The 27,450-nt window shown below is 45.5% G+C and overlaps 1 protein-coding gene across 7 annotated transcripts in view; it reads right to left on the reverse strand.

Moving 5' to 3' along the window:
- Nucleotides 1–27,450, reverse strand: part of LOC118381876 (probable E3 ubiquitin-protein ligase RNF144A-A) — a 78,311-nt gene that overhangs the window by 15,073 nt on the left and 35,788 nt on the right. For 6 of the 7 annotated variants that reach the window (XM_052471236.1, XM_052471235.1, XM_052471234.1 and 3 more), the window contains exons 2-7: nucleotides 9,958–10,120; nucleotides 7,320–7,424; nucleotides 6,981–7,041; nucleotides 5,573–5,783; nucleotides 3,880–4,027; nucleotides 1,746–1,835 (exon numbers count right to left, since the gene is read on the reverse strand). In XM_052471236.1, coding sequence (XP_052327196.1) covers nucleotides 1,746–1,835; nucleotides 3,880–4,027; nucleotides 5,573–5,783; nucleotides 6,981–7,041; nucleotides 7,320–7,424; nucleotides 9,958–10,120 — 778 coding nt within the window. Of the gene's footprint in view, nucleotides 1–1,745; nucleotides 1,836–3,879; nucleotides 4,028–5,572; nucleotides 5,784–6,980; nucleotides 7,042–7,319; nucleotides 7,425–9,953; nucleotides 10,121–27,450 lie in introns of those variants that run through there. The other variant, XM_052471240.1, reaches the window with a different exon arrangement.

Genomic DNA, 27,450 nt, shown 5'->3' on the forward strand with positions numbered 1-27,450 from the left:
GGCTTCTTAGGAGAGGACGGCTCATAATAATGGCTGGAACGGAGTGAATGGAATGACATCAAACACATGGAAACCATGTGTTTAATGTATTTTATATCATTCCACCGATTCCGCTACAGCTAATACCACGAGCCCCCCAAATAAGGTGCCACCAACCTCCTGTGGTTTCTGACAGTGAATATACAGATATATACATCACTTATAGTGTCCTTGATGATAAACAGGCAACATGCTGTTATAAAAATCATTGTGTTGGTAGTGTTAAGTGTTGGGTCTAATGGGATAAGAGCTTTCAACAACACCTTTTAAATATTGATGAAGCAGTTAGGTGTTAAACCTACATAAGACCTACAGAGGAACTAGTGTGGCCAGACACATTCAAACACATTTTTTTTTGTCTTAGACCTCCTCCAAGACCTCCTTCCACAGTGACAGGTGGATAGTATGAAAACAAGGACCTGTAACTAGACAGGCAGGTGGGGGATTGGTCTACATACAGTTGAAGTCGGAAGCTTACATTCACCTTAGCCAAATACACTTAAAATTGTCTTAGGTCAGTTAGGATCATCACTTTATTTTAAGAATGTGAAATGTCAGAATATTAGTAGTAGCATTGCCTTTAAATTGTTTAACGTGGGTCTAACGTTTTGGGTAGTCTTCCACAAGCTTCCCACAATAAGTTGGGTGAATTTTGGCCCATTCCTCCTGTCAGAGCTGGTGTAACTGAGTCAGGTTTGTAGGCCTCCTTGCTCGCACACACTTTTTCAGTTCTGCCCACAAATTTTCTATAGGATTGAGGTCAGGGCTTTGTGATGACCACTCCAATACCTTGACTTTGTTGTCCTTAAGCCATTTTGCCACAACTTTGGAAGTATGCTTGGGGTCATTGTCCATTTGGAAGACACATTTGCCACCAAGTTTTAACTTCCTGACTGATGTCTTGAGATGTTGCTTCAATATATCCACATAATGTTCCTTCCTCATGATGCCATCTATGTTGTGAAGTACACCAGTCCCTCCTGCAGCAAAGCACCCCCACAAAATGATGCAGTCACCCCCGTGCTTCACGGTTGGGATGGTGTTCTTCGACTTGCAAGTCTCCCCCTTTTTCCTCCAAACATTATGGCCAAACAGTTATATTTTTGTTTCATCAGACCAGAGGACATTTCTTCAAAAAGAACGATCTTTGTCCCCATGTGCAGTTGCAAACCGTAGTCTGTTTTTTTATGCCGGTTTTGGAGCAGTGGCTTCTTCCTTTCTGAGCAGCATTTCAGGTTATGTCGATATAGGACTCGTTTTACTGTGGATATAGATAATTTTGTACCTGTTTCCTCCAGCATCTTCACAAGGTCCTTTGCTGTCTGAAGGTAGGCCTTGAAATACATCTACAGGTCCACCTCCAATTGTCTCAAATGTCTCAAATGATGTCAGTTAGCCTATCAGAAGCTTCTAAAGCCATGACATAATTTTCTGGAATTTTCCAAGCTGTTTAAAAGGACAGTCAACTTAGTGTATGTACATTTCTGACCCACTGGAATTGTGATACAGTGATATTAAGTGAAATAATCTGTCTGTAAACAATTGTTGGAAGAATGTATGTAAACCTCCGACTTCCAACTGTAGATACTGCTGTCATAGCTAACCTGTGTGACTGACTGGGTTCGAACCCGGAACTCCAGCATGCCAGACGATTGTTAGCTCGCTGAGCTAAAGCCAACTAATGCCTAGTTTTTACAATACAGTACCTGTGTCCGGTGCCAGATCACTGAAGCTCTGGAGTGGCCCAGTTTGTTTCTGCATGGCCCTTTATCGTAGTGGATCAGGAGGAAGTCGTCCTGGAGAGAGAGAAAGAATCACTATCAGGGTTAAAGCCTGGATGAAATGTTTTAAAAGGCAGGGTTAAATGTGGGGGCAGGCCCACTAGAAAGATGGACACTGGCCCAGATCATATGTACGTTTTGATAAGACACACTAAGATTAGACTTGTTTTGATATTTTATGTTCAAAATGTTATCTATTGAATTATACATTCAGAATTCACCGATAAATTGACCCACGTGGAAATCTAAAATCAAAGAAACCGTAAATGACATGGTAATTGCCTAAATATAATTATTTCCATGACAGAATGAGAAAATGAAGCTGAAAGCGTTTGGACATCAGAGCAATGTTGATGGAATCCTATTTGAGTCAGAAACAGATACTCTTGTGATAAAAAACCTTAACTATAATATTGGCACAAGATGAAGGGAGTGTTAGAAAATAATGAATAGAATTACAATTAATTACAATTTATGTTTAATCCAGTATAAACTGAGAGAGACAAAATTCACAAATTCTACAGCACAATGGCAGAGTCATGTCTTAGGTGTAAAACTAACAATGACTGAATTGTCACGACTTCCGCCGAAGTTGGCTCCCCTGCCTGTTCGGGCGGTGCTCGGCGGTCCTCGTCACCGGCCTACTAGCCGGTGACGGGGGTGGGTGCCGTGCTATCACAGCGCTCGGGTACGCCACCAAAACTCCGCCCCTGCGCTTTCTTCTCGAGGAAGCTCAGTGGGGGACCGGGAGTTGTTAGCGGTGGTCAGGGCTCTGAAGGTGTGAAGACACTGGCTTGAGGGGGCTAAGCACCCCTTTCTCATCTGGACCGACCACCAAAATCTGGAGTATATTCGGGCAGCTAGGAGACTTAACCCACGTCAGGGAAGGTGGGCCATATTTTTCACCTGATTCCGGTTCACGTTATCGTATAGACCGGGCTCCCAGAACGTGAAGGTGGACGCACTGTCCCGCCTTTACGACACGGAGGATAGGTCCACTGAACCTACTCCCATCCTTCCCTCCTCAAGGCTGATAGCACCAGTGGTATGGGAGGTGGACTCGGACATCGAACGGGCGTTACGGGCTGAACCCGCGCCTCCTCAGTGTCCGGCGGGGCGAAGGTACGTGCCGCATGGTGTTCGGGACCAAATGATTCGGTGGGCTCACGTCCTACCCTCCTCGGGTCACCCTGGGGTGAGGAGGACAGTGGGGAGCCTTCGGGGGAGGTATTGGTGGCCTACCTTGGTTAGGGACGTTAAGATTTATGTCTCCTCCTGTTGGGTATGCGCCCAGAGTAAGGCTCCTAGGCACCTTCCTAGAGGGAAGTTACAACCCCTCCCCGTTCCACAACGGCCATGGTCTCATCTATCCGTACATTTCCTGACCGATCTTCCCCCGTCTCAGGGGAACACCACGGTTCTGGTGATTGTGGATCGGTTCTCTAAGTCCTGCCGTCTCCTCCCGTTGCCCGGTATCCCTACAGCCCTACATCTGCATTCCCAGATGCCGTTCTGCACACCACTGTTGTAATGCACTGTTATTTGCCTGTTTGTGGCCCGCCTGTTAGCTTGCGGGATTCTTGCCATTCTCTTTCAACCTCTCTCATCAGTAAGCTGTTTTTGCCCACAGGACTGCTGCTGACTGGATGTTTTTTGTTTGTTGCACTATTCTCTGTAAACCTTAGACAGTGTTGTGTGTGAAAAGCCCAGGAGGCCGTCCGTTTCTGAGATACTGGAAGCGGCGCACCGGGCACCGACAGTCATACCAACGCTCAAAGTCCTTTTTGCCTCGATGCCTATCTGACTGCTTTATATAGCAAGCCAAGGTCACGTGACTCACTGTAGGAGCAAACTATTTTTGTGAATGGGTTGGTGTGTACCTAATAAACTGTGGCAGTGGCATCACGAGTTTTACAAGCTCTGGTCACTGTGTGCAGGTTCCACACAATTCAATAGAACACTACTAAGTATTAGAGTATTAGACTGTATCTCTATGGCAGGCCCAGGCAGTAGCAGCAGAAGGTTGTGTATGTGTTCAGTGTTTATGGCTTCTACTCACGTCCAGAGACTCCAGACAGTACCAGCAGAAGGCGTGCTTACAGTTCTTGCACATCATCTGAGCACAGCCCTCGTCCCTCTCGATGTACACCTTACACTTGGGACAGCACTTGATGGGTGCATCTTCATCGTCGCTCTTGTAGAAGGAACTGGAAGACAATAATCATCAGGGGACAGGACATATATAGACCAGTACATACTGCACTGTCAAGGATAATACGAGTGATACTAACAGCTAAACATCACTCCATCATTGACTCTGTGTTGGGCCTTGTTGTGTTCATATTGTCTGTGAACTCATTGGACACGTTGAAATAGAACCTTGCCATTTTACAATGTTTCAAACCGGTTCCTTCCTACTGAACCCTACCCTGGTCCAGGGTACAGTAGGCGAGTAGTAGTAGTAGCAGTAGTAGTAGCAGTAGTAGTACATGTGTTGCAGTAGTAGTAGAAGGTGTGTCATAGTAGTAGAAGTACGTAGGTGTTTTGTAGTAGTAGTGGTAGGTGTGTTGTAGTAGTAATGGTAGTAGTAGTAAATGTGTAGTAGTAGTAGTAGTAGTACTAGTAGTAATACATGTGTAGTAATAGAAGTAGTAGTAGTAGTACTAAATGTGTAGTAGTAGTAGTAGTAGTAGTAAATGTGTTGCAGTAGTGGTATTAGTAGTAGTAATAGTAGGAGTAAATATGTTGTACTAGTAGTAGTGGTAGTAATAGTCGTAGTAGTAGTAGTAATAGTAGTGGTAGTAGTAGTAGTAGTAATCGTAGTAATAATAGTAGTAAATGTGTTGTAGTAGTAGTAGTAGCAGTAATAGTAATAGTAGTAATAGTAGTAGTAAATGTGTTGTGGTAGTAGTAGTGGTAGTAGTAGTAGTAGAAGTATTAATAGTAGTAGTAAATGTGTTGTAGTAGAGGTAGTAGTAGTAGTAGTAAATGTGTTGTTGTAGTAGTAGTAGTAAATGTGTTGTAGTAGTAGTAGTGGTGGTAGTAGTAGTAGTCATAGTAGTGGTAGCAGTAGTATGTGTTTTGTAGTAATAGTTGTAGTAGTACATGTGTTGTAGTACTAGGTGTGTTGTTGTTGTAGTAGTAGTAGTATGAGCTGTATTGTAGTGTATTGCAATGATAGTAGTAGTTAGTAGTAGTATGTGTGTAATAGTAGATGTGTTGTTGTAGTAGTAGTGGTACTAGTAGTAGGTGTGTAGTAGTAGCAGCAGTAGTTGTAGTAAATGTGTTGTAGTAGTAGCGGTAGTAGTAGTAGTAGTAGTAGTAATAGTAGTAGTAGTAGTAGTAATAGTAGATGTGTTGTAGTATTAGTGGTAGTAGTAGTAGTAGTAGGTGTATTGTATTAGTAGTTGTAGTAGTAGCTGTATTGTTGTAGTAGTGACAGTAGTAGTAGTACTAGTAGTATATGTGTAGTAGTAGTACCTGCGTTGTTGTAGTAGTAGTATTAGTATGTGTGTAGTAGGTGTGTTGTAGTAGTAGTAGGTGTATTGTATTAGTAGTGGTAGTAGTAGCTGTTTTGTTGTAGTAGTGATAGTTGTAGTATGTGTGTAGTAGTACTAGGCATGTTGTAGTATTAGCTGTATTGTAGTAGCTGTAGTAGTAGAGTAGTAGTTGTAGTAGTAGTAGTAGTAGTAGATGTGTTATAGTGTTGTAGTTGTGTTTGTAATGGCAGTAGTAGTAATGTTGTAGCCTACCTGGTCTCCCCGGGTAGGAAGGTGATGATGGGCATGTTGTCCTGGCAGGCCTGTCCTTTATGCCAGCTGGCCTGGCAGGCTGAGCAGAACTCCAGCCTGCACACCGAGCACTGGACCAGCTGTGGTAGTGCCACTTCCCCCTCCTTCAGTTGGCACACTGCCTGGCATGATGAGGACGGGCACCAGGTTCGACACGGGTCCAGCAGCACCTCTGTGGAAGACACACATGGCCAGGGTCCTATTCATTAAAGGACATTGTAACAAAACGTTTTGCAGTGGAAAACTAACATTGTATTGGATGAGTTCAGGTAGTCCTTCCCTGTTTCAGCCCATTTTCCACTGTTATCCTCCTATCACAAATGGACAGAGCTATCTGATACCACAGAAACAGACTTCATGGTACAGTCAATATGGCCGCCGGTCTACCCATCACGGAACGTTGACTTAAAATGGGGAATCACGTACTATTCATTGTATTTCTATGCCTGGTACCTCATACCTCCACAGGAAACATGTGGGAACGGCACACCCAATAGAGAAACATGTAGAACAAGGCTACCAGCACAGGTTCTGAAGCCATTTCCACTTCTCCATCTTTGGCATCTCAATAAAAGCTATTCTGAAATACAGTATGATTCCGTGTCCTGGCTTGATCTCCCTCTCATCACAATTATGCTAATCTTCTTGAACTCTTCTGTGGACAGGAGTAAAAAATAAAAGCCTAACACATCCAGTACAGAACATTTAACAACAACTGCTGTGTGTGTGTGTGTGTGTGTGTGTGTGTGTGTGTGTGTGTGTGTGTGTGTGTGTGTGTGTGTGTGTGTGTGTGTGTGTGTGTGTGTGTGTGTGTGTGTGTGTGTGTGTGTGTGTGTGTGTGTGTGTGTGTGTGTGTGTGCATCCACTAAAAAGTTCTCATCTACCATTATCCATGAGCCAGATGTCTTGGGATTGTTTATCTGAAGGGGTTTCCAATTAAATCCTACGCAACTCCAATGAAACTGAATTTGATTAGTTTAAGATGGAGAGCAAAAGCTCTCAGCCTTCGGCTCTGTCGGAGAGCCTTATGTCATCTGAACAGAGGCTAAGATAGGTCTAAAAGTAGAGGAGAAAGAAGACACATTACTGAATAAACAGTCCAGTGTCTCCCTTTTCTCTACTCCTACAGCCTGTATGGTCAGTGTCAGGGTTACTGTGTCAGTGATCAGGGCTGTGACCTGTCCTGTGTCCACTCTCAGTCTTCTCTCTGTGAGTCTTAGATAATGTTTTGAGAGGTTAAGATAGGTCTACAGTGGAGGAGAGCGGGAGGGAGTCACATTGATAACTAGCTCTCTCTACTACCACAGCTTGTGAATGGTCATGAGTCACCTGTCAGGGGTTAGAGGTCAAGGAAGTTGCCTGTACGTACCTCTCTCAAACTGCAGCCTCCTGTACCTCTGCATGCTCCCTGCTGCCACCATGCATTCAATCTGCAAGACAGAGACATACGTAGAGACATACACAGATATGGGTCTCTCATCACCCTGCTTGTTGCACTCTTGACCTGTTGAAGACGCATCCAGGTTCAATGGGAATAGAGACAAATAGCTACAGTACTTGGAGATCTCAGTGACAGTGTATCAAATGGCACCCTATTCCCTACTTATAGGCCCTGATCAACACTAGTGCACTACATAGGGAATAGGGTGCCATTTGGGACGGGCTCAGTGAGTTCAATTGGAAGCCTGGTAGAACTACTTTACTATACCTCATTCTCTAGCAGGTGACCTTGTTTTGGGCAGGCAGAGTCTGGGCAGCTAATAGTGGTTTCGAGGCCCTCTTTGATCAGAAGTTCAACATACTGCTGCAGGCACTGCAAGGGAGAAGCAGAGGAATTAAACTTGATTACAAAAATACAATGGATAGTGTGTGTGTCCCAAATTGCACCTCATCTCCAATAAAGTGCACTACTTTTGAGCAGAGCAAGACAGAACAGTACAGGACAGAACAGTACAGGACAGGACAGAACAGAATGGGACAGGACAGGACAGAACAGTACAGGACAGAACAGAACAGAATGGGACAGGACAGGACAGGACAGAACAGTACAGGACAGAACAGAACAGAATGGGACAGGACAGGACAGGACAGAACAGTACAGGACAGAACAGTACAGGACAGGACAGAACAGAATGGGACAGAACAGAACAGAATGGGACAGGACAGGACAGAACAGAATGGGACAGGACAGAACAGAATGGGACAGGACAGAACAGAATGGGACAGGACAGGACAGAACAGTACAGGAAAGAACAGGACAGGACAGTACAGGACAGGACAGAACAGAATGGGACAGGGCAGGACAGAACAGTACAGGAAAGAACAGGACAGGACAGTACAGTACAGGAAAGAACAGGACAGGACAGAACAGAATGGGACAGGGCAGGACAGAACAGTACAGGAAAGAACAGGACAGGACAGAACAGTACAGGAAAGAACAGGACAGAACAGGGCAGGACAGTAAAGGACAGGACATGAAAGCACAGGACAGAACAGGTCGGAAAAGGACAGGACAGAACAGAACAGGACAGGACAGAACAGAACAGTGTAGAACATTACAGGACAGGACAGGAAAGAACAGGATAGGACAGAACAGAACAGTATAGAACATTACAGGACAGAACAGTGTAGAACAGGACAGGACAGAACAGAACAGTGTAGAACAGGACAGAACAGTACAGGAAAGAACAGGACAGGACAGAACAGTGTAGAACAGGACAGGACAGAACAGAACAGGACAGGACAGAACAGAACAGTGTAGAACAGGACAGGACAGTGTAGAACAGGACAGGACAGAACAGTACAGGAAAGAACAGGACAGGACAGAACAGAACAGTGTAGAACAGGACAGGACAGAACAGAACAGTGTAGAACAGGACAGGACAGAACAGTACAGGAAAGAACAGTACAGGAAAGAACAGGACAGGACAGAACAGAACAGTGTAGAACAGGACAGGACAGAACAGAACAGTACAGGAAAGAACAGGACAGGACAGGACAGAACAGGACAGAACAGTACAGGAAAGAACAGGACAGGACAGGACAGGACAGAACAGAACAGAACAGTGTAGAACAGGACAGGACAGTGTAGAACAGGACAGTGCAGAACAGGACAGGACAGAACAGTACAGGAAAGAACAGGACAGGACAGAACAGAACAGTGTAGAACAGGACAGTGCAGAACAGGACAGTGTAGAACAGGACAGGACAGAACAGTACAGGAAAGAACAGGACAGGACAGAACAGAACAGTGTAGAACAGGACAGGACAGTGTAGAACAGGACAGTGCAGAACAGGACAGAACAGGGCAGGACAGTAAAGGACAGGACATGAAAGCACAGGACAGAACAGGTCGGAAAAGGACAGGACAGAACAGGACTAGACTTATCCCAGTTCTCTAGTATCCTCTAGTCTTCCTACATGATGATACAGGCAGGCAGACATTACATAATGTTGACATCCACTCTTAACAAGTCACACTCTCCCTTAGGAGGAACAAGAACAGTTACATCAACACAGTCCAAGCTGCTCCTCCTCATCAGAATAGGTCCTGTGTTTCAAATGGTACCCTATTCATTTTATACTGCACGACTTTTGACCAGAGCTCTGAAGTACGGTACGTTCAGCACTGCTGAGTGCTGTCCTGTTCTCAATCACACTCTTCACTAACTGCAGCTCTACTTAAGTCAGCACACTTGTAGGGGTACTAGAAGAAAGTGCACAATCAGAGTACATGGCTATATCAGGATCCATTAAGACTGGGTTGATTTCATTAGGCACCAAGTGGAAGAAAACAGACTTAAACGGGGAGGGACTACCTAGAAGTATCCAATAAAAAAACATTCATTTTCACTTTCCGTCTTATCATTAAGGCACACGGTAACAAAATGTTTTGTAACAGAACACGAAAACGTGTGTTTCCTATTAGACAAGTTCAGGTAGTTCCTCACTGTTTCACTCCGTTTTCTTCTGTTTGATACTTAATTAACACAGCCCAGTCTTAATACAGCCATGGCCTCTATCTGATTCATAATGTAAAAATGCTCTTTCCTCCACACCTCAAAAGAGGTGTGCTACTGACGTGGTCCTTCTGTAGCTCAGTTGGTAGAGCATGGCGCTGGTAACGCCAGGGTAGTGGGTTCGATTCCCGGGACCACCCATACGTAGAATGTATGCACACATGACTGTAAGTCGCTTTGGATAAAAGCGTCTGCTAAATGGCATATATTATTATTATTATTATTAAATAGATATGTGCTTAGTGAAGTGTGTGATTCCATCTGTTTTCTTCTGTTTGGTGCCTAATGAACAGGACCTATTCAGGTGTGTTGGCTGTACCTACTGACCAGGCTGCAGAAGACACATTGGCACTGGCTGATGGTGGTCATCTGCTCACGGGGGAAGTCCCCAAGGCACAGCTTGCAGGACATCAGGGGGTCCAGGGCCAGGTCCCAGGTGGGACGGTACCGTGCAGACGGGCCCGTCGTCATGACGTCTGGCACAGGTGACCTGGAACACAGACGGTTATAAGATCAGTAATACTGTAATAATTATTGCTTCTGGCGCCGACAGAGATGGCCGCCTCGCTTCACGTTCCTAGGAAACTATGCAGTTTTTTGTTTTTTTTATGTGTTATTTCTTACATTAGTACCCCAGGTCATCTTAGGTTTCATTACATACAGTCGAGAAGAACTACTGAATATAAGATCAGCGTCAACTCACCATCAGTACGACCAAGAATATGTTTTTCGCGATGCGGATCCTGTGTTCTGCCTTACAAACTGGACAACGGAATGGATCCCATGCAGCGACCCAAAAAAACGACTCCGAAAAAGAGGGAAACGAGGCGGTCTTCTAAAATAGGTCCACAGACGATGCAATCTCAACCACACTGCACGCTGCCCTAACCCATCTGGACAAGAGGAATACCTATGTGAGAATGCTGTTCATCGACTACAGCTCGGCATTCAACACCATAGTACCCTCCAAGCTCGTCATCAAACTCGAGACCCTGGGTCTCGACCCCGCCCTGTGCAACTGGGTACTGGACTTCCTGACGGGCCGCCCCCAGGTGGTGAGGGTAGGCAACAACATCTCCACCCCGCTGATCCTCAACACTGGGGCCCCACAAGGGTGCGTTCTGAGCCCTCTCCTGTACTCCCTGTTCACCCACGACTGCGTGGCCACGCACGCCTCCAACTCAATCATCAAGTTTGCGGACGACACAACAGTGGTAGGCTTGATTACCAACAACGACGAGACGGCCTACAGGGAGGAGGTGAGGGCCCTCGGAGTGTGGTGTCAGGAAAATAACCTCACACTCAACGTCAACAAAACTAAGGAGATGATTGTGGACTTCAGGAAACAGCAGAGGGAACACCCCCCTATCCACATCGATGGAACAGTAGTGGAGAGGGTAGCAAGTTTTAAGTTCCTCGGCATACACATCACAGACAAACTGAATTGGTCCACTCACACAGACAGCATCGTGAAGAAGGCGCAGCTACACCTCTTCAACCTCAGGAGGCTGAAGAAATTCGGCTTGCCACCAGAAGCACTCTTCTACAGATGCAAACTTCTACAGATGCACAATCGAGAGCATCCTGGCGGGCTGTATCACCGCCTGGTACGGCAACTGCTCCGCCCACAACCGTAAGGCTCTCCAGAGGGTAGTGAGGTCTGCACAACGCATCACCGGGGGCAAACTACCTGCCCTCCAGGACACCTACACCACCCGATGTTACAGGAAGACCATAAAGATCATCAAGGACATCAACCACCCGAGCCACTGCCTGTTCACCCCGCTATCATCCAGAAGGCGAGGTCAGTACAGGTGCATCAAAGCTGGGACCGAGAGACTGAAAAACAGCTTCTATCTCAAGGCCATCAGACTGTTAAACAGCCACCACTAACATTGAGTGGCTGCTGCCAACACACTGACACTGACACTGACTCAACTCCAGCCACTTTAATTATGGGAATTGATGGGAAATGATGTAAATATATCACTAGCCACTTTAAACAATGCTACCTTATATAATGTTACATACCCTACATTATTCATCTCATATGCATACGTATATACTGTACTCTATATCATCGACTGCATCCTTATGTAATACATGTATCACTAGCCACTTTAACTATGCCACTTTGTTTACATACTCATCTCATATGTATATACTGTACTCGATACCATCTACTGTATCTTGCCTATGCTGCCCTGTACCATCACTCATTCATATATCTTTATGTACATATTCTTTATCCCCTTACACTGTGTATAAGAATGTAGTTTTGGAATTGTTAATTAGATTACTTGTTGGTTATTACTGCATTGTCGGAACTAGAAGCACAAGCATTTCGCTACACTCGCATTAACATCTGCTAACCATGTGTATGTGACAAATAAAATTTGATTTGACTTGATTTGAATTATTCATTCACTCATGGTAGAACGTCTGCGAGCAAGTTGGCAGGTAGCCTAGTGGTTAGAGTGTTGGGCTAGTAACTGGAAGGTTGCTGGATCAAATCCCTGGGCTGAATCTGTTGTTCTACCCCTGAGCAAGGCAGTTAACCCACTGTTCCCCAGTAAGCTGTCATTGTAATTAACAATTTGTTCTTAACTGACTTGCTTAGTAAAATGTATATATATACTTTTTTAGTCAGCCTAGATTCTTATTATTATTATATAATTATTATTATTATTATTATTATTATTATTATATAATTATTATTATCTTTCTATTGTGCTTCTTTGAAAATGAATACCGTCAAATGACATCACTGGTTTGATGATTTTCAATTTGATCGTCCATCAACTTTTCATTGAATGAACAGTGTTTCTTCTAAGGTTCATCAAAAGAAGTTCTTCATAACAACAGCTTGTTTAAAAATTCATATAGGTTATTTTGTCATGAATATTCAATCTGCACGTTTGAAGGTGTTATGGAGTCATGAAAGTAACACTGTCATCCTTAGTTGCTGGTTTCGAGAGTGAACTGTTTAAAAAAAAAAAGTAAGTGCAGAGCCCATATCAGTAAGAGGTTTTCCCCTGCCCCTCCACATACGAGTTTACAACTGTTCAGAACAGTACAGCACAGACCAGCCTCTACAGAACACTACAGCTGTTCAGAACAGTACAGCACAGACCAGCCTCTACAGAACACTACAGCTGTTCAGAACAGTACAACACAGACCAGCCTCTATAGGACACTACAGCTGTTCAGAACAGTACAGCACAGACCGGCCTCTACAGAACACTACAGCTGTTCAGAACAGTACAGCACAGACCAGCCTCTACAGAACACTACAGCTGTTCAGAACAGGACAGCACAGACCAGCCTCTACAGAACACTACAGCTGTTCAGAACAGTACAACACAGGCCAGCCTCTACAGAACACTACAGCTGTTCAGAACAGTACAACACAGACCAGCCTCTACAGAACACTACAGCTGTTCAGAACAGTACAACACAGACCAGCCTCTACAGGACACTACAGCTGTTCAGAACAGTACAGCACAGACCAGCCTCTACAGAACACTACAACTGTTCAGAACAGTACAGCACAGACCAGCCTCTACAGAACACTACAGCTGTTCAGAACAGTACAACACAGACCAGCCTCTATAGGACACTACAGCTGTTCAGAACAGTACAGCACAGACCAGCCTCTACAGAACACTACAGCTGTTCAGAACAGTACAGGACAGACCAGCCTCTACAGAACACTACAGCTGTTCAGAACAGTACAACACAGACCAGCCTCTACAGAACACTACAACTGGTCAGAACAGTACAGCACAGACCAGCCTCTACAGAACACTACAGCTGTTCAGAACAGTACAGCACAGACCGGCCTCTACAGGACACTACAGCTGTTCAGAACAGTACAGCACAGACCAGCCTCTACAGAACACTACAGCTGTTCAGAACAGTACAGCACAGACCAGCCTCTACAGAACACTACAGCAGAACAGACCAGACCAGCCTCTACAGAACACTACAGCTGTTCAGAACAGTACAGCACAGACCAGCCTCTACAGAACACTACAGCTGTTCAGAACAGTACAGCACAGACCAGCCTCTACAGGACACTACAGCTGTTCAGAACAGTACAGCACAGACCAGCCTCTACAGAACACTACAGCTGTTCAGAACAGTACAGCACAGACCAGCCTCTACAGAACACTACAGCTGTTCAGAACAGTACAGCACAGACCAGCCTCTACAGAACACTACAGCTGTTCAGAACAGTACAGCACAGACCAGCCTCTACAGAACACTACAGCTGTTCAGAACAGTACAGCACAGACCAGCCTCTACAGAACACTACAGCTGTTCAGAACAGTACAGCACAGACCAGCCTCTACAGAACACTACAGCTGTTCAGAACAGTACAGCACAGACCAGCCTCTACAGGACACTACAACTGTTCAGAACAGTACAGCACAGACCAGTCTCTACAGGACACTACAGCTGTTCAGAACAGTACAGCACAGACCAGCCTCTACAGGACACTACAGCTGTTCAGAACAGTACAACACAGACCAGCCTCTACAGAACACTACAGCTGTTCCGAACAGTACAGCACAGACCAGCCTCTACAGGACACTACAGCTGTTCAGAACAGTACAACACAGACCAGCCTCTACAGAACACTACAGCTGTTCAGAACAGTACAGCACAGACCAGCCTCTACAGAACACTACAGCTGTTCAGAACAGTACAGCACAGACCAGCCTCTACAGAACACTACAGCTGTTCAGAACAGTACAGCACAGGCCAGCCTCTACAGAACACTACAGCTGTTCAGAACAGAACAGTACAGCACAGACCAGCCTCTACAGAACACTACAACTGTTCAGAACAGTACAGCACAGACCAGCCTCTACAGAACACTACAGCTGTTCAGAACAGTACAACACAGGCCAGTCTCTACAGAACACTACAACTGTTCAGAACAGTACAACACAGACCAGCCTCTACAGAACACTACAACTGTTCAGAACAGTACAACACAGACCAGCCTCTACAGAACACTACAGCTGTTCAGAACAGTACAACACAGGCCCGCCTCTACAGAACACTACAGCTGTTCAGAACAGTACAACACAGACCAGCCTCTACAGGACACTACAACTGTTCAGAACAGTACAGCACAGACCATCCTCTACAGAACAGTACAGCTGTTCAGAACAGTACAACACAGGCCAGCTTCTACAGGACACTACAGCTGTTCAGAACAGTACAGCACAGACCAGCCTCTACAGAACACTACAGCTGTTCAGAACAGTACAGCACAGACCAGCCTCTACAGAACACTACAGCTGTTCAGAACAGTACAGCACAGGCCAGCCTCTACAGAACACTACAGCTGTTCAGAACAGAACAGTACAGCACAGACCAGCCTCGACAGGACACTACAGCTGTTCAGAACAGTACAACACAGACCAGCCTCTACAGAACACTACAGCTGTTCAGAACAGTACAACACAGGCCAGCCTCTACAGAACACTACAGCTGTTCAGAACAGTACAACACAGACCAGCCTCTACAGGACACTACAACTGTTCAGAACAGTACAGCACAGACCATCCTCTACAGAACAGTACAGCTGTTCAGAACAGTACAACACAGGCCAGCTTCTACAGGACACTACAGCTGTTCAGAACAGTACAGGACAGACCAGCCTCTACAGAACACTACAGCTGTTCAGAACAGTACAGCCTCTACAGAACAGTACAGCTGTTCAGAACAGTACAGCACAGGCCAGCCTCTACAGAACACTACAGCTGTTCAGAACAGAACAGTACAGCACAGACCAGCCTCGACAGGACACTACAGCTGTTCAGAACAGAACAGCACAGACCAGCCTCTACAGGACACTACAGCTGTTCAGAACAGTACAACACAGACCAGCCTCTACAGAACACTACAGCTGTTCCGAACAGTACAGCACAGACCAGCCTCTACAGGACACTACAGCTGTTCAGAACAGTACAACACAGACCAGCCTCTACAGAACACTACAGCTGTTCAGAACAGTACAGCACAGACCAGCCTCTACAGAACACTACAGCTGTTCAGAACAGTACAGCACAGACCAGCCTCTACAGAACACTACAGCTGTTCAGAACAGTACAGCACAGGCCAGCCTCTACAGAACACTACAGCTGTTCAGAACAGAACAGTACAGCACAGACCAGCCTCTACAGAACACTACAACTGTTCAGAACAGTACAGCACAGACCAGCCTCTACAGAACACTACAGCTGTTCAGAACAGTACAACACAGGCCAGTCTCTACAGAACACTACAACTGTTCAGAACAGTACAACACAGACCAGCCTCTACAGAACACTACAACTGTTCAGAACAGTACAACACAGACCAGCCTCTACAGAACACTACAGCTGTTCAGAACAGTACAACACAGGCCCGCCTCTACAGAACACTACAGCTGTTCAGAACAGTACAACACAGACCAGCCTCTACAGGACACTACAACTGTTCAGAACAGTACAGCACAGACCATCCTCTACAGAACAGTACAGCTGTTCAGAACAGTACAACACAGGCCAGCTTCTACAGGACACTACAGCTGTTCAGAACAGTACAGCACAGACCAGCCTCTACAGAACACTACAGCTGTTCAGAACAGTACAGCACAGACCAGCCTCTACAGAACAGTACAGCTGTTCAGAACAGTACAGCACAGGCCAGCCTCTACAGAACACTACAGCTGTTCAGAACAGAACAGTACAGCACAGACCAGCCTCGACAGGACACTACAGCTGTTCAGAACAGTACAACACAGACCAGCCTCTACAGAACACTACAGCTGTTCAGAACAGTACAACACAGGCCAGCCTCTACAGAACACTACAGCTGTTCAGAACAGTACAACACAGACCAGCCTCTACAGGACACTACAACTGTTCAGAACAGTACAGCACAGACCATCCTCTACAGAACAGTACAGCTGTTCAGAACAGTACAACACAGGCCAGCTTCTACAGGACACTACAGCTGTTCAGAACAGTACAGGACAGACCAGCCTCTACAGAACACTACAGCTGTTCAGAACAGTACAGCCTCTACAGAACAGTACAGCTGTTCAGAACAGTACAGCACAGGCCAGCCTCTACAGAACACTACAGCTGTTCAGAACAGAACAGTACAGCACAGACCAGCCTCGACAGGACACTACAGCTGTTCAGAACAGTACAACACAGACCAGCCTCTACAGAACACTACAGCTGTTCAGAACAGTACAGCACAGACCAGCCTCTACAGGACACTACAGCTGTTCAGAACAGTACAACACAGACCAGCCTCTACAGGACACTACAGCTGTTCAGAACAGATAAGCACAGACCAGCCTCTACAGGACACTACAGCTGTTCAGAACAGTACAACACAGACCAGCCTCTACAGGACACTACAGCTGTTCAGAACAGTACAACACAGACCAGCCTCTACAGAACACTACAACTGTTCAGAACAGTACAGCACAGACCAGCCTCTACAGAACACTACAGCTGTTCAGAACAGTACAACACAGGCCAGCCTCTACAGAACACTACAACTGTTCAGAACAGTACAACACAGACCAGCCTCTACAGAACACTACAACTGTTCAGAACAGTACAACACAGACCAGCCTCTACAGGACACTACAGCTGTTCAGAACAGTACAACACAGACCAGCCTCTACAGAACACTACAACTGTTCAGAACAGTACAACACAGACCAGCCTCTACAGAACACTACAACTGTTCAGAACAGTACAACACAGACCAGCCTCTACAGAACACTACAGCTGTTCAGAACAGTACAACACAGGCCAGCCTCTACAGAACACTACAACTGTTCAGAACAGTACAACACAGACCAGCCTCTACAGAACACTACAGCTGTTCAGAACAGTACAACACAGGCCAGCCTCTACAGAACACTACAACTGTTCAGAACAGTACAACACAGACCAGCCTCTACAGAACACTACAGCTGTTCAGAACAGTACAACACAGGCCAGCCTCTACAGAACACTACAGCTGTTCAGAACAGTACAACACAGACCAGCCTCTACAGGACACTACAACTGTTCAGAACAGTACAGCACAGACCATCCTCTACAGAACAGTACAGCTGTTCAGAACAGTACAACACAGGCCAGCTTCTACAGGACACTACAGCTGTTCAGAACAGTACAGCACAGACCAGCCTCTACAGAACACTACAGCTGTTCAGAACAGTACAGCACAGACCAGCCTCTACAGAACACTACAGCTGTTCAGAACAGTACAGCACAGGCCAGCCTCTACAGAACACTACAGCTGTTCAGAACAGTACAGCACAGACCAGCCTCTACAGAACACTACAGCTGTTCAGAACAGTACAGCACAGGCCAGCCTCTACAGAACACTACAGCTGTTCAGAACAGAACAGTACAGCACAGACCAGCCTCGACAGGACACTACAGCTGTTCAGAACAGTACAACACAGACCAGCCTCTACAGAACACTACAGCTGTTCAGAACAGTACAGCACAGACCAGCCTCTACAGGACACTACAGCTGTTCAGAACAGTACAACACAGACCAGCCTCTACAGGACACTACAGCTGTTCAGAACAGATAAGCACAGACCAGCCTCTACAGGACACTACAGCTGTTCAGAACAGTACAACACAGACCAGCCTCTACAGGACACTACAACTGTTCAGAACAGTACAGCACAGACCATCCTCTACAGAACAGTACAGCTGTTCAGAACAGTACAACACAGGCCAGCTTCTACAGGACACTACAGCTGTTCAGAACAGTACAGCACAGACCAGCCTCTACAGAACACTACAGCTGTTCAGAACAGTACAGCACAGAACAGCCTCTACAGAACACTACAGCTGTTCAGAACAGTACAGCACAGGCCAGCCTCTACAGAACACTACAGCTGTTCAGAACAGAACAGTACAGCACAGACCAGCCTCGACAGGACACTACAGCTGTTCAGAACAGTACAGGACAGACCAGCCTCTACAGAACACTACAGCTGTTCAGAACAGTACAGCCTCTACAGAACAGTACAGCTGTTCAGAACAGTACAGCACAGGCCAGCCTCTACAGAACACTACAGCTGTTCAGAACAGAACAGTACAGCACAGACCAGCCTCGACAGGACACTACAGCTGTTCAGAACAGTACAACACAGACCAGCCTCTACAGAACACTACAGCTGTTCAGAACAGTACAGCACAGACCAGCCTCTACAGGACACTACAGCTGTTCAGAACAGTACAGCTCTACAGGACACTACAGCTGTTCAGAACAGTACAACACAGACCAGCCTCTACAGGACACTACAGCTGTTCAGAACAGATAAGCACAGACCAGCCTCTACAGGACACTACAGCTGTTCAGAACAGTACAACACAGACCAGCCTCTACAGGACACTACAGCTGTTCAGAACAGTACAACACAGACCAGCCTCTACAGAACACTACAACTGTTCAGAACAGTACAGCACAGACCAGCCTCTACAGAACACTACAGCTGTTCAGAACAGTACAACACAGGCCAGCCTCTACAGAACACTACAACTGTTCAGAACAGTACAACACAGACCAGCCTCTACAGAACACTACAACTGTTCAGAACAGTACAACACAGACCAGCCTCTACAGGACACTACAGCTGTTCAGAACAGTACAACACAGACCAGCCTCTACAGAACACTACAACTGTTCAGAACAGTACAACACAGACCAGCCTCTACAGAACACTACAACTGTTCAGAACAGTACAACACAGACCAGCCTCTACAGAACACTACAGCTGTTCAGAACAGTACAACACAGGCCAGCCTCTACAGAACACTACAACTGTTCAGAACAGTACACCACAGACCAGCCTCTACAGAACACTACAGCTGTTCAGAACAGTACAACACAGGCCAGCCTCTACAGAACACTACAACTGTTCAGAACAGTACAACACAGACCAGCCTCTACAGAACACTACAGCTGTTCAGAACAGTACAACACAGGCCAGCCTCTACAGAACACTACAGCTGTTCAGAACAGTACAACACAGACCAGCCTCTACAGGACACTACAACTGTTCAGAACAGTACAGCACAGACCATCCTCTACAGAACAGTACAGCTGTTCAGAACAGTACAACACAGGCCAGCTTCTACAGGACACTACAGCTGTTCAGAACAGTACAGCACAGACCAGCCTCTACAGAACACTACAGCTGTTCAGAACAGTACAGCACAGACCAGCCTCTACAGAACACTACAGCGGTTCAGAACAGTACAGCACAGGCCAGCCTCTACAGAACACTACAGCTGTTCAGAACAGTACAGCACAGACCAGCCTCTACAGAACACTACAGCTGTTCAGAACAGTACAGCACAGGCCAGCCTCTACAGAACACTACAGCTGTTCAGAACAGAACAGTACAGCACAGACCAGCCTCGACAGGACACTACAGCTGTTCAGAACAGTACAACACAGACCAGCCTCTACAGAACACTACAGCTGTTCAGAACAGTACAGCACAGACCAGCCTCTACAGGACACTACAGCTGTTCAGAACAGTACAACACAGACCAGCCTCTACAGGACACTACAGCTGTTCAGAACAGATAAGCACAGACCAGCCTCTACAGGACACTACAGCTGTTCAGAACAGTACAACACAGACCAGCCTCTACAGGACACTACAGCTGTTCAGAACAGTACAACACAGACCAGCCTCTACAGAACACTACAGCTGTTCAGAACAGTACAACACGGCCAGCCTCTACAGGACACTACAGCTGTTCAGAACAGTACAACACAGACCAGCCTCTACAGGACACTACAACTGTTCAGAAGAGTACAGCACAGACCATCCTCTACAGAACAGTACAGCTGTTCAGAACAGTACTTCACAGGCCAGCTTCTACAGGACACTACAGCTGTTCAGAACAGTACAGCACACACCAGCCTCTACAGAACACTACAGCTGTTCAGAACAGTACAGCACAGACCAGCCTCTACAGAACACTACAGCTGTTCAGAACAGTACAGCACAGGCCAGCCTCTACAGAACACTACAGCTGTTCAGAACAGAACAGTACAGCATAGACCAGCATCGACAGAACACTACAGCTGTTCAGAACCGTACAACACAGACCAGCCTCTACAGAACACTACAGCTGTTCAGAACAGTACAGCACAGACCAGCTTCTACAGGACACTACAGCTATTCAGAATAGTACAACACAGTCTAGCCTCTACAGGACACTACAGCTGGTCAGAACAGATATGCACAGACCAGCCTCTACAGGACACTACAGCTGTTCAGAACAGTACAACACAGACCAGCCTCTACAGGACACTACAGCTGTTCAGAACAGTACAACACAGACCAGCCTCTACAGAACACTACAACTGTTCAGAACAGTACAGCACAGACCAGCCTCTACAGAACACTACAGCTGTTCAGAACAGTACAACACAGGCCAGCCTCTACAGAACACTACAACTGTTCAGAACAGTACAACACAGACCGGCCTCTACAGAACACTACAACTGTTCAGAACAGTACAACACAGACCAGCCTCTACAGAACACTACAGCTGTTCAGAACAGTACAACACAGGCCAGCCTCTACAGAACACTACAGCTGTTCAGAACAGTACAACACAGACCAGCCTCTACAGGACACTACAACTGTTCAGAACAGTACAGCACAGACCATCCTCTACAGAACAGTACAGCTGTTCAGAACAGTACAACACAGGCCAGCTTCTACAGAACACTACAGCTGTTCAGAACAGTACAACACAGACCAGCCTCTACAGAACACTACAACTGTTCAGAACAGTACAACACAGACCAGCCTCTACAGAACACTACAGCTGTTCAGAACAGTACAACACAGGCCAGCCTCTACAGAACACTACAGCTGTTCAGAACAGTACAACACAGACCAGCCTCTACAGGACACTACAACTGTTCAGAACAGTACAGCACAGACCATCCTCTACAGAACAGTACAGCTGTTCAGAACAGTACAACACAGACCAGCCTCTACAGGACACTACAACTGTTCAGAACAGTACAGCACAGACCATCCTCTACAGAACACTACAGCTGTTCAGAACAGTACAACACAGGCCAGCCTCTACAGGACACTACAGCTGTACAGAACAGTACAACACAGGCCAGCCTCTAAAGGACACTACAGCTGTTCAGAACAGTACAACACAGGCCAGCCTCTACCGGACACTACAGCTGTTCAGAACAGTACAACACAGACCAGCCTCTCCAGGACTCTACAGCTGTTCAGAACAGTACAGCACAGACCAACCAGCCTCTACAGGACACTACAGCTGTTCAGAACAGTACAACACAGACCAGCCTCTCCAGGACACTACAGCTGTTCAGAACAGTACAACACAGACCAGCCTCTCTCCACTCCATTCGGGTTCCAGAGAGAGGGAGAGAGAGCTTCATTTCAGAGACTTCATTTCAACCAAGAGTGAGTGAATGTGAGAAGCGTTATGCAAATATACAACACGTTCCTCTCACTTCACACAGAGTAGAGGGAAGTTGTGAATTGATTGACCAGGCACCATGACTGTGTTAAGCCTTTAAACGGCCCTACTCTGTACTGTGTGAGAGGGATGCCTCATGGGGAGGGCCAAGCTACTGTGGAACTGGCACCACAGGAATTTATGAAAGCAGAGCCAAGTTCAAACCTCAATGGTCTCAAGTGACTATTTATGAACAAAGATGGAAATGAGTGTTGCTTGCCTTCCACAGAGCCATGCGTCACTACTGTAACTAGACTATACAGCTAGTGAGTCCTCTTTTCTACCCTAAGATGATTCATGTGGATTGGTAGTGTGGATACAGGGTTGGAGACGACAGGGTTGGAGACGACAGGGTTGGAGACGACAGGGTTGGAGACGACAGGGTTGGAGACGACAGGGTTGGAGACAGATGGAACTGAAGGACCTCCTGGAGGACTGTGTGTGTGTGTGTGTGTGTGTGTGTGTGTGTGTGTGTGTGTGTGTGTGTGTGTGTGTGTGTGTGTGTGTGTGTGTGTGTGTGTGTGTGTGTGTGTGTGTGTGTGTGTGCGTGCGTGCGTGCGTGCGTGCGTGCGTGCGTGCGTGCGTGTGTGTGGATGACCAGCATCACACAGTTGTACCACAGCCAGACCTCCTTCCCACCCCCACCACTCTAATATTAGGAACCTGAGTGAGAGTATGTGACCGTGTCTGAATGTCTGAAACTATAAAAAGGAACATGTTGATGACACATGGGCACATGGCGTATCACATCCTCCACAAAGTGTCAATACAACAACATTTTCCTCCAAACACAGTACAGATGAGAAAATACGTGTCATATGGATATCACTCCAGACAACATGTCTCACAGTGGGTTCGCCCCAAATGGCACCCTAGTGCATTTTAGTGCAAAATAGTGCACTTGTGGAGAATCTGGTGCCATTTGGGACTCACACTTAGTGTTTCTACTGTATAATAACCAGACGGTATGAGAAAATATATATCCAGAAATAAGGTAGATATCATCCTAACTGATGTTGTCACATTAATATACAGAAAGCGAGGGAGGGTTCAGAGCGGGTGGGATGGAGAGAGTCTTTCATTTCGTAACAAACCCATTATGACCATAGACTACCAGGCTGACTCCAGCAGCAATAAAACTGGATATTAAACATATTATGTTCAGCCCATCGCTAATTTCTAAATGATTTTATCAACATCGCCATAATCACATGAATGAATGCTGTGTGTACAGATGAAGGCTGCCCTGCCATATAACAGTGAGAATGAATGGGACACAACATTTACAATGAATGGGAACATTTAACAGTGAGAGCCTAAGTCATTAGGTGCATCACAATTCTATACTCCTGAGCAGTGCAATGGTCTAAGGCACTGCCATACCGTGCTAGAGGTGTCACTACAGACCCTGGTTCAATCCTGGGTGCTGCACAATTGGCCCAGGGTTGTCTTGGTTACTGGAGGGTTTGGCTGGGGTAGGCTGTCATTGTAAAAAAATAATTTGATCTTAACTGACTTGCCTAGTTAAATAAAGATACAATTTCAACATATTTAGTGCACTGCCTTTGACCAGATCGCTGGGAATACATTAGGGTGCTATTGGGATATGCAAGGCCTAAACTACTGGCAGAGTAAGGGGGAAAACTCAAGTACAGCACCCTACTTAACTATGACATTTCATTGCCAGGCGAGTTGAAACCAGTGAGCAGAATAGGTCAGTTCAGTTGACTTCTCAGCATGCCTCAGTGCTTGCTCTCTCTGTCTCGGGCTTTCTCTCTGCCGAGTCATTCCATGTCATTTCAGCAAGCCATGAAATAGTTTCTGTAGTTTGAAACATAATTAGCATTCCTGAATTTTTATTTAATTTAATTTGATCTCTCTCTTAAGCTAATTGTGTGCACCCAAATTGGCCCTTTTAATTTGTAAGATAAACATAATATTCTACAAATATAGTACCCCAAAATCGATTTGGACCAAACTTTTTCCTACCATTGAGTAAGACAAGAAGAATCCAATAACAGGGTCAAAAGACACCCACAGAGCCCCCACACCAATCCCACCCCAACAACCAGTATTCAGTAGCAGTTCTCTGACAGATTATGCCTAAGAGGAGGACAAACTGAATTGCATTCATGGAGGACTGGCTTGAATTGTGAGGATGACCATTCAATTTATTTTCAACATGAGCAAAAGTTATTGGTTTTCTACCCAAAGTTGCAAAGAAAAATATATATTTATAAACCAAACATGCAACAATTTCAACGATTTTACTGAGTTACAGTACAAATCAGTCAATTAGGCCTTAATCTTGGTCATAGATAGCTTTTAAAAAAAAGGTAGGGGCGTGGATCAGAAAACCAGTCATTATCTGGTGTGACCACCATTTGCCTCGTGCATCTCCTTCACACAGAGTTTATCAGGCTGTTGATTGTGGCCTGAGGAATGTTCTCCCACTCCTCCTCAATGGATGTGCAAAGTTGCTGAATATTGGTGGGAACTGGAATCCGCTGTTGTACACTTTGATCCAGAGTAGGGCTGTCCCTGACAAAAAACAATCATAGTCGACCAAGAGTCGTCTGTTCTATTGACCAATCGATTTGGTCGAAATGTTTAAATGTGAATTCCTTCATATACTGTATAGACACATCCTATGTGTTTTAATCAAATCAACTATATGCACTTAGCTTAAAGCGAAAGGTTTCCTGAAATAATTAAGACACACAAATGACTAGAGGGAGTCCGACCACAATTGATTTGATTGTGCCGGGCTGGGCTCAGATGTGCTGTGCTGTGTAAAAAGAAGACAGCGAGTGACTGTGTGACTAGCATCCGTTGTTTCTCTCCTCCCTGCTGCAGCGACCAACCCAGAACATCAGCAGTGTGTATCGCACTGTCAGTGATGCTGAAGCTGCAAAATAATTACAGCCATTTCTGACTGAATTGTGTAAAGATCTTTGCAACATGGGGCCGTGCGTTTTATGCTGAAACATGAGGTGATGGCGGCAGATGAATGGCATGTTCTAATCATGGTATCTTTGTGCATTCAAATTGAAATCGCTAAAATGCAATTGTGTTCGTTGTCGGTAGCTTATGCCTGCCCATACAATAACCCCACTGCCACCATGGGGCACTCTGTTCACAATGTTGACATCAGCAAACCGCCCACATGATGCCATACACGCTGTTTGCCATCTGCCTGGTACAGTTGAAACCGGGATTAATCCACAAAGAGCACACTTCTCCAGCGTGTCAGTGGCCATCGACTGTGAGCATTTGCCCACTGAAGTCGATTACGACGCCGAACTGCAGACTCTAGTGAGAACAAAGAGCACGCTTCCCTGAGATGGTTTCTGACAGTTTGTGTAGAAATTCTTCAGTTTTGCAAACCCACAGTTTCATCAGCTTTCTGGGTGGCTGGTCTCAGACGATCCCGCAGGAGAAGAAGACTGATGTGGAGCGGCTGACGTGGTTACCCGGTTGGACATACTGCCAAATTCTTTGAAACATTTTTGGAGGCGGCTTATAGGAGACAAATGAACATTTAATGTATTTCTCCGGAACAGCTCTGGTGGACATTCCTGCAGTCAGCATGCCAATTGCACACTCCCTCAAAACTTGAGACATCTGTGGCATTTATTTTATTTTATTTCAGCTCATGAATCATGGGACCAACACTTTACACATTGCATTTATATTTGTGTATTAAACACAAAACACCAGCAACATGGATGAAAGGGTGCGGTGGCAGTAGCACGAACAGCGGTATTTAGTGGGCAAAACGTTGTACTTTCACACTCATTTATGGTAAATAATGCAAGGGACTTATTTAAAAAAAAAACATTCCCAGATTCACAGGGAATACATTAAATAGAATGAAGAAACAATACCCCAAGAAGCAGCTCCATACTACTTGTCAGACATAGAGAACTGATACTATACACTGGTTAGTGGGGTGAGATTGGCGTGGGGTGGCTATTGATCCTTTTATTGAATTCCTCAGGCCTAATTCATTGTTAGGAAGAATTATGGTCCAAATCGGATATTATGTACTATATTTATTGAAGATTATATAAATCCTATACATTAAAATACCTTAATAGCAATCAGTTTCTCAGAGATCAACTTATATTTAAACAAAATAATGTTGCAGGAATGCTAACCTTATCTGTTTCTAACTACAGAAATGATTTCAGAACAATATGAGATGGTGGGTGTCGAAATCCTCTTTCTTGTGCTTTTTGAGGTGGCTTGACTACCTTCTCTCCTGAGTTGTCTAAGGCACTGTATTTCAGTGCTAGAGGTGTCACTATGGATACCTTGGTTCAAATCCAGGTTGTATCACAACTGGCTGTGATTGGGAGTCTCATAGGGTGGCGCACAATTGGCCCAGTGTCGTCCGGGTTTGGCTGGTGTAGGCTGTCATTGTAAATAAGAATTTGTTCTTAACTGACTTGCCTGGTTATATATATATTTTTAAATCTCTGTCTCTTTACCCTGTGACAGACAGAGAACAGTGAGGTGGGTACTACCTCTCTGACTGACTCGCCATTTGTATAATTGATAGTGACACCCTGTAATTGCACCCCAGCTATGTTTAGGCCAATTAGGATTGTCTACAGGAGTCAATCTCTAGTTATTGCCTCGTCCAAAGCTTGGAAAGAAACACTTCTATTATCACTTACAAAATATGTGTTTTGACATGCAGAAAGGCAAGCCAATATGCTATAATGGCTGGCTATTAGTTGATTACTCATATTTTTTTGTGATGGACTGTATGGAAATTGACATTACATTACATTTACATTTAAGTCATTTAGCAGACGCTCTTATCCAGAGCGACTTACAAATTGGTGCATTCACCTTATGACATCCAGTGGAACAGCCACTTTACAATAGTGCATCTAAATCTTTTAAGGGGGGGGGTGAGAAGGATTACTTTATCCTATCCTAGGTATTCCTTAAAGAGGTGGGGTTTCAGGTGTCTCCGGAAGGTGACAATTTTAGTTGTTTGTTCTCATTCATTTAATGGACGACTGTGAGTCAGAAATGGGGATTGATTCCTCTCTCTGCATGGTAGACCAGACCAGCTTGTTACCAGCCCATCTCCTGCTTTAACCACCCATCTGGACAAGCGGCTCAGAGCAACATCCCTGTGCTGCTAGCCCTAGGAGAACACTGCTGATAAATAGACCAACTAGATAGGCTTCATTCTAGATATGCATAATGCGATAATCTATTTTGA

The sequence above is a fragment of the Oncorhynchus keta genome, chromosome 19 (assembly GCF_023373465.1).
Source record: "Oncorhynchus keta strain PuntledgeMale-10-30-2019 chromosome 19, Oket_V2, whole genome shotgun sequence".
Classification (NCBI taxonomy): domain Eukaryota; kingdom Metazoa; phylum Chordata; class Actinopteri; order Salmoniformes; family Salmonidae; genus Oncorhynchus; species Oncorhynchus keta.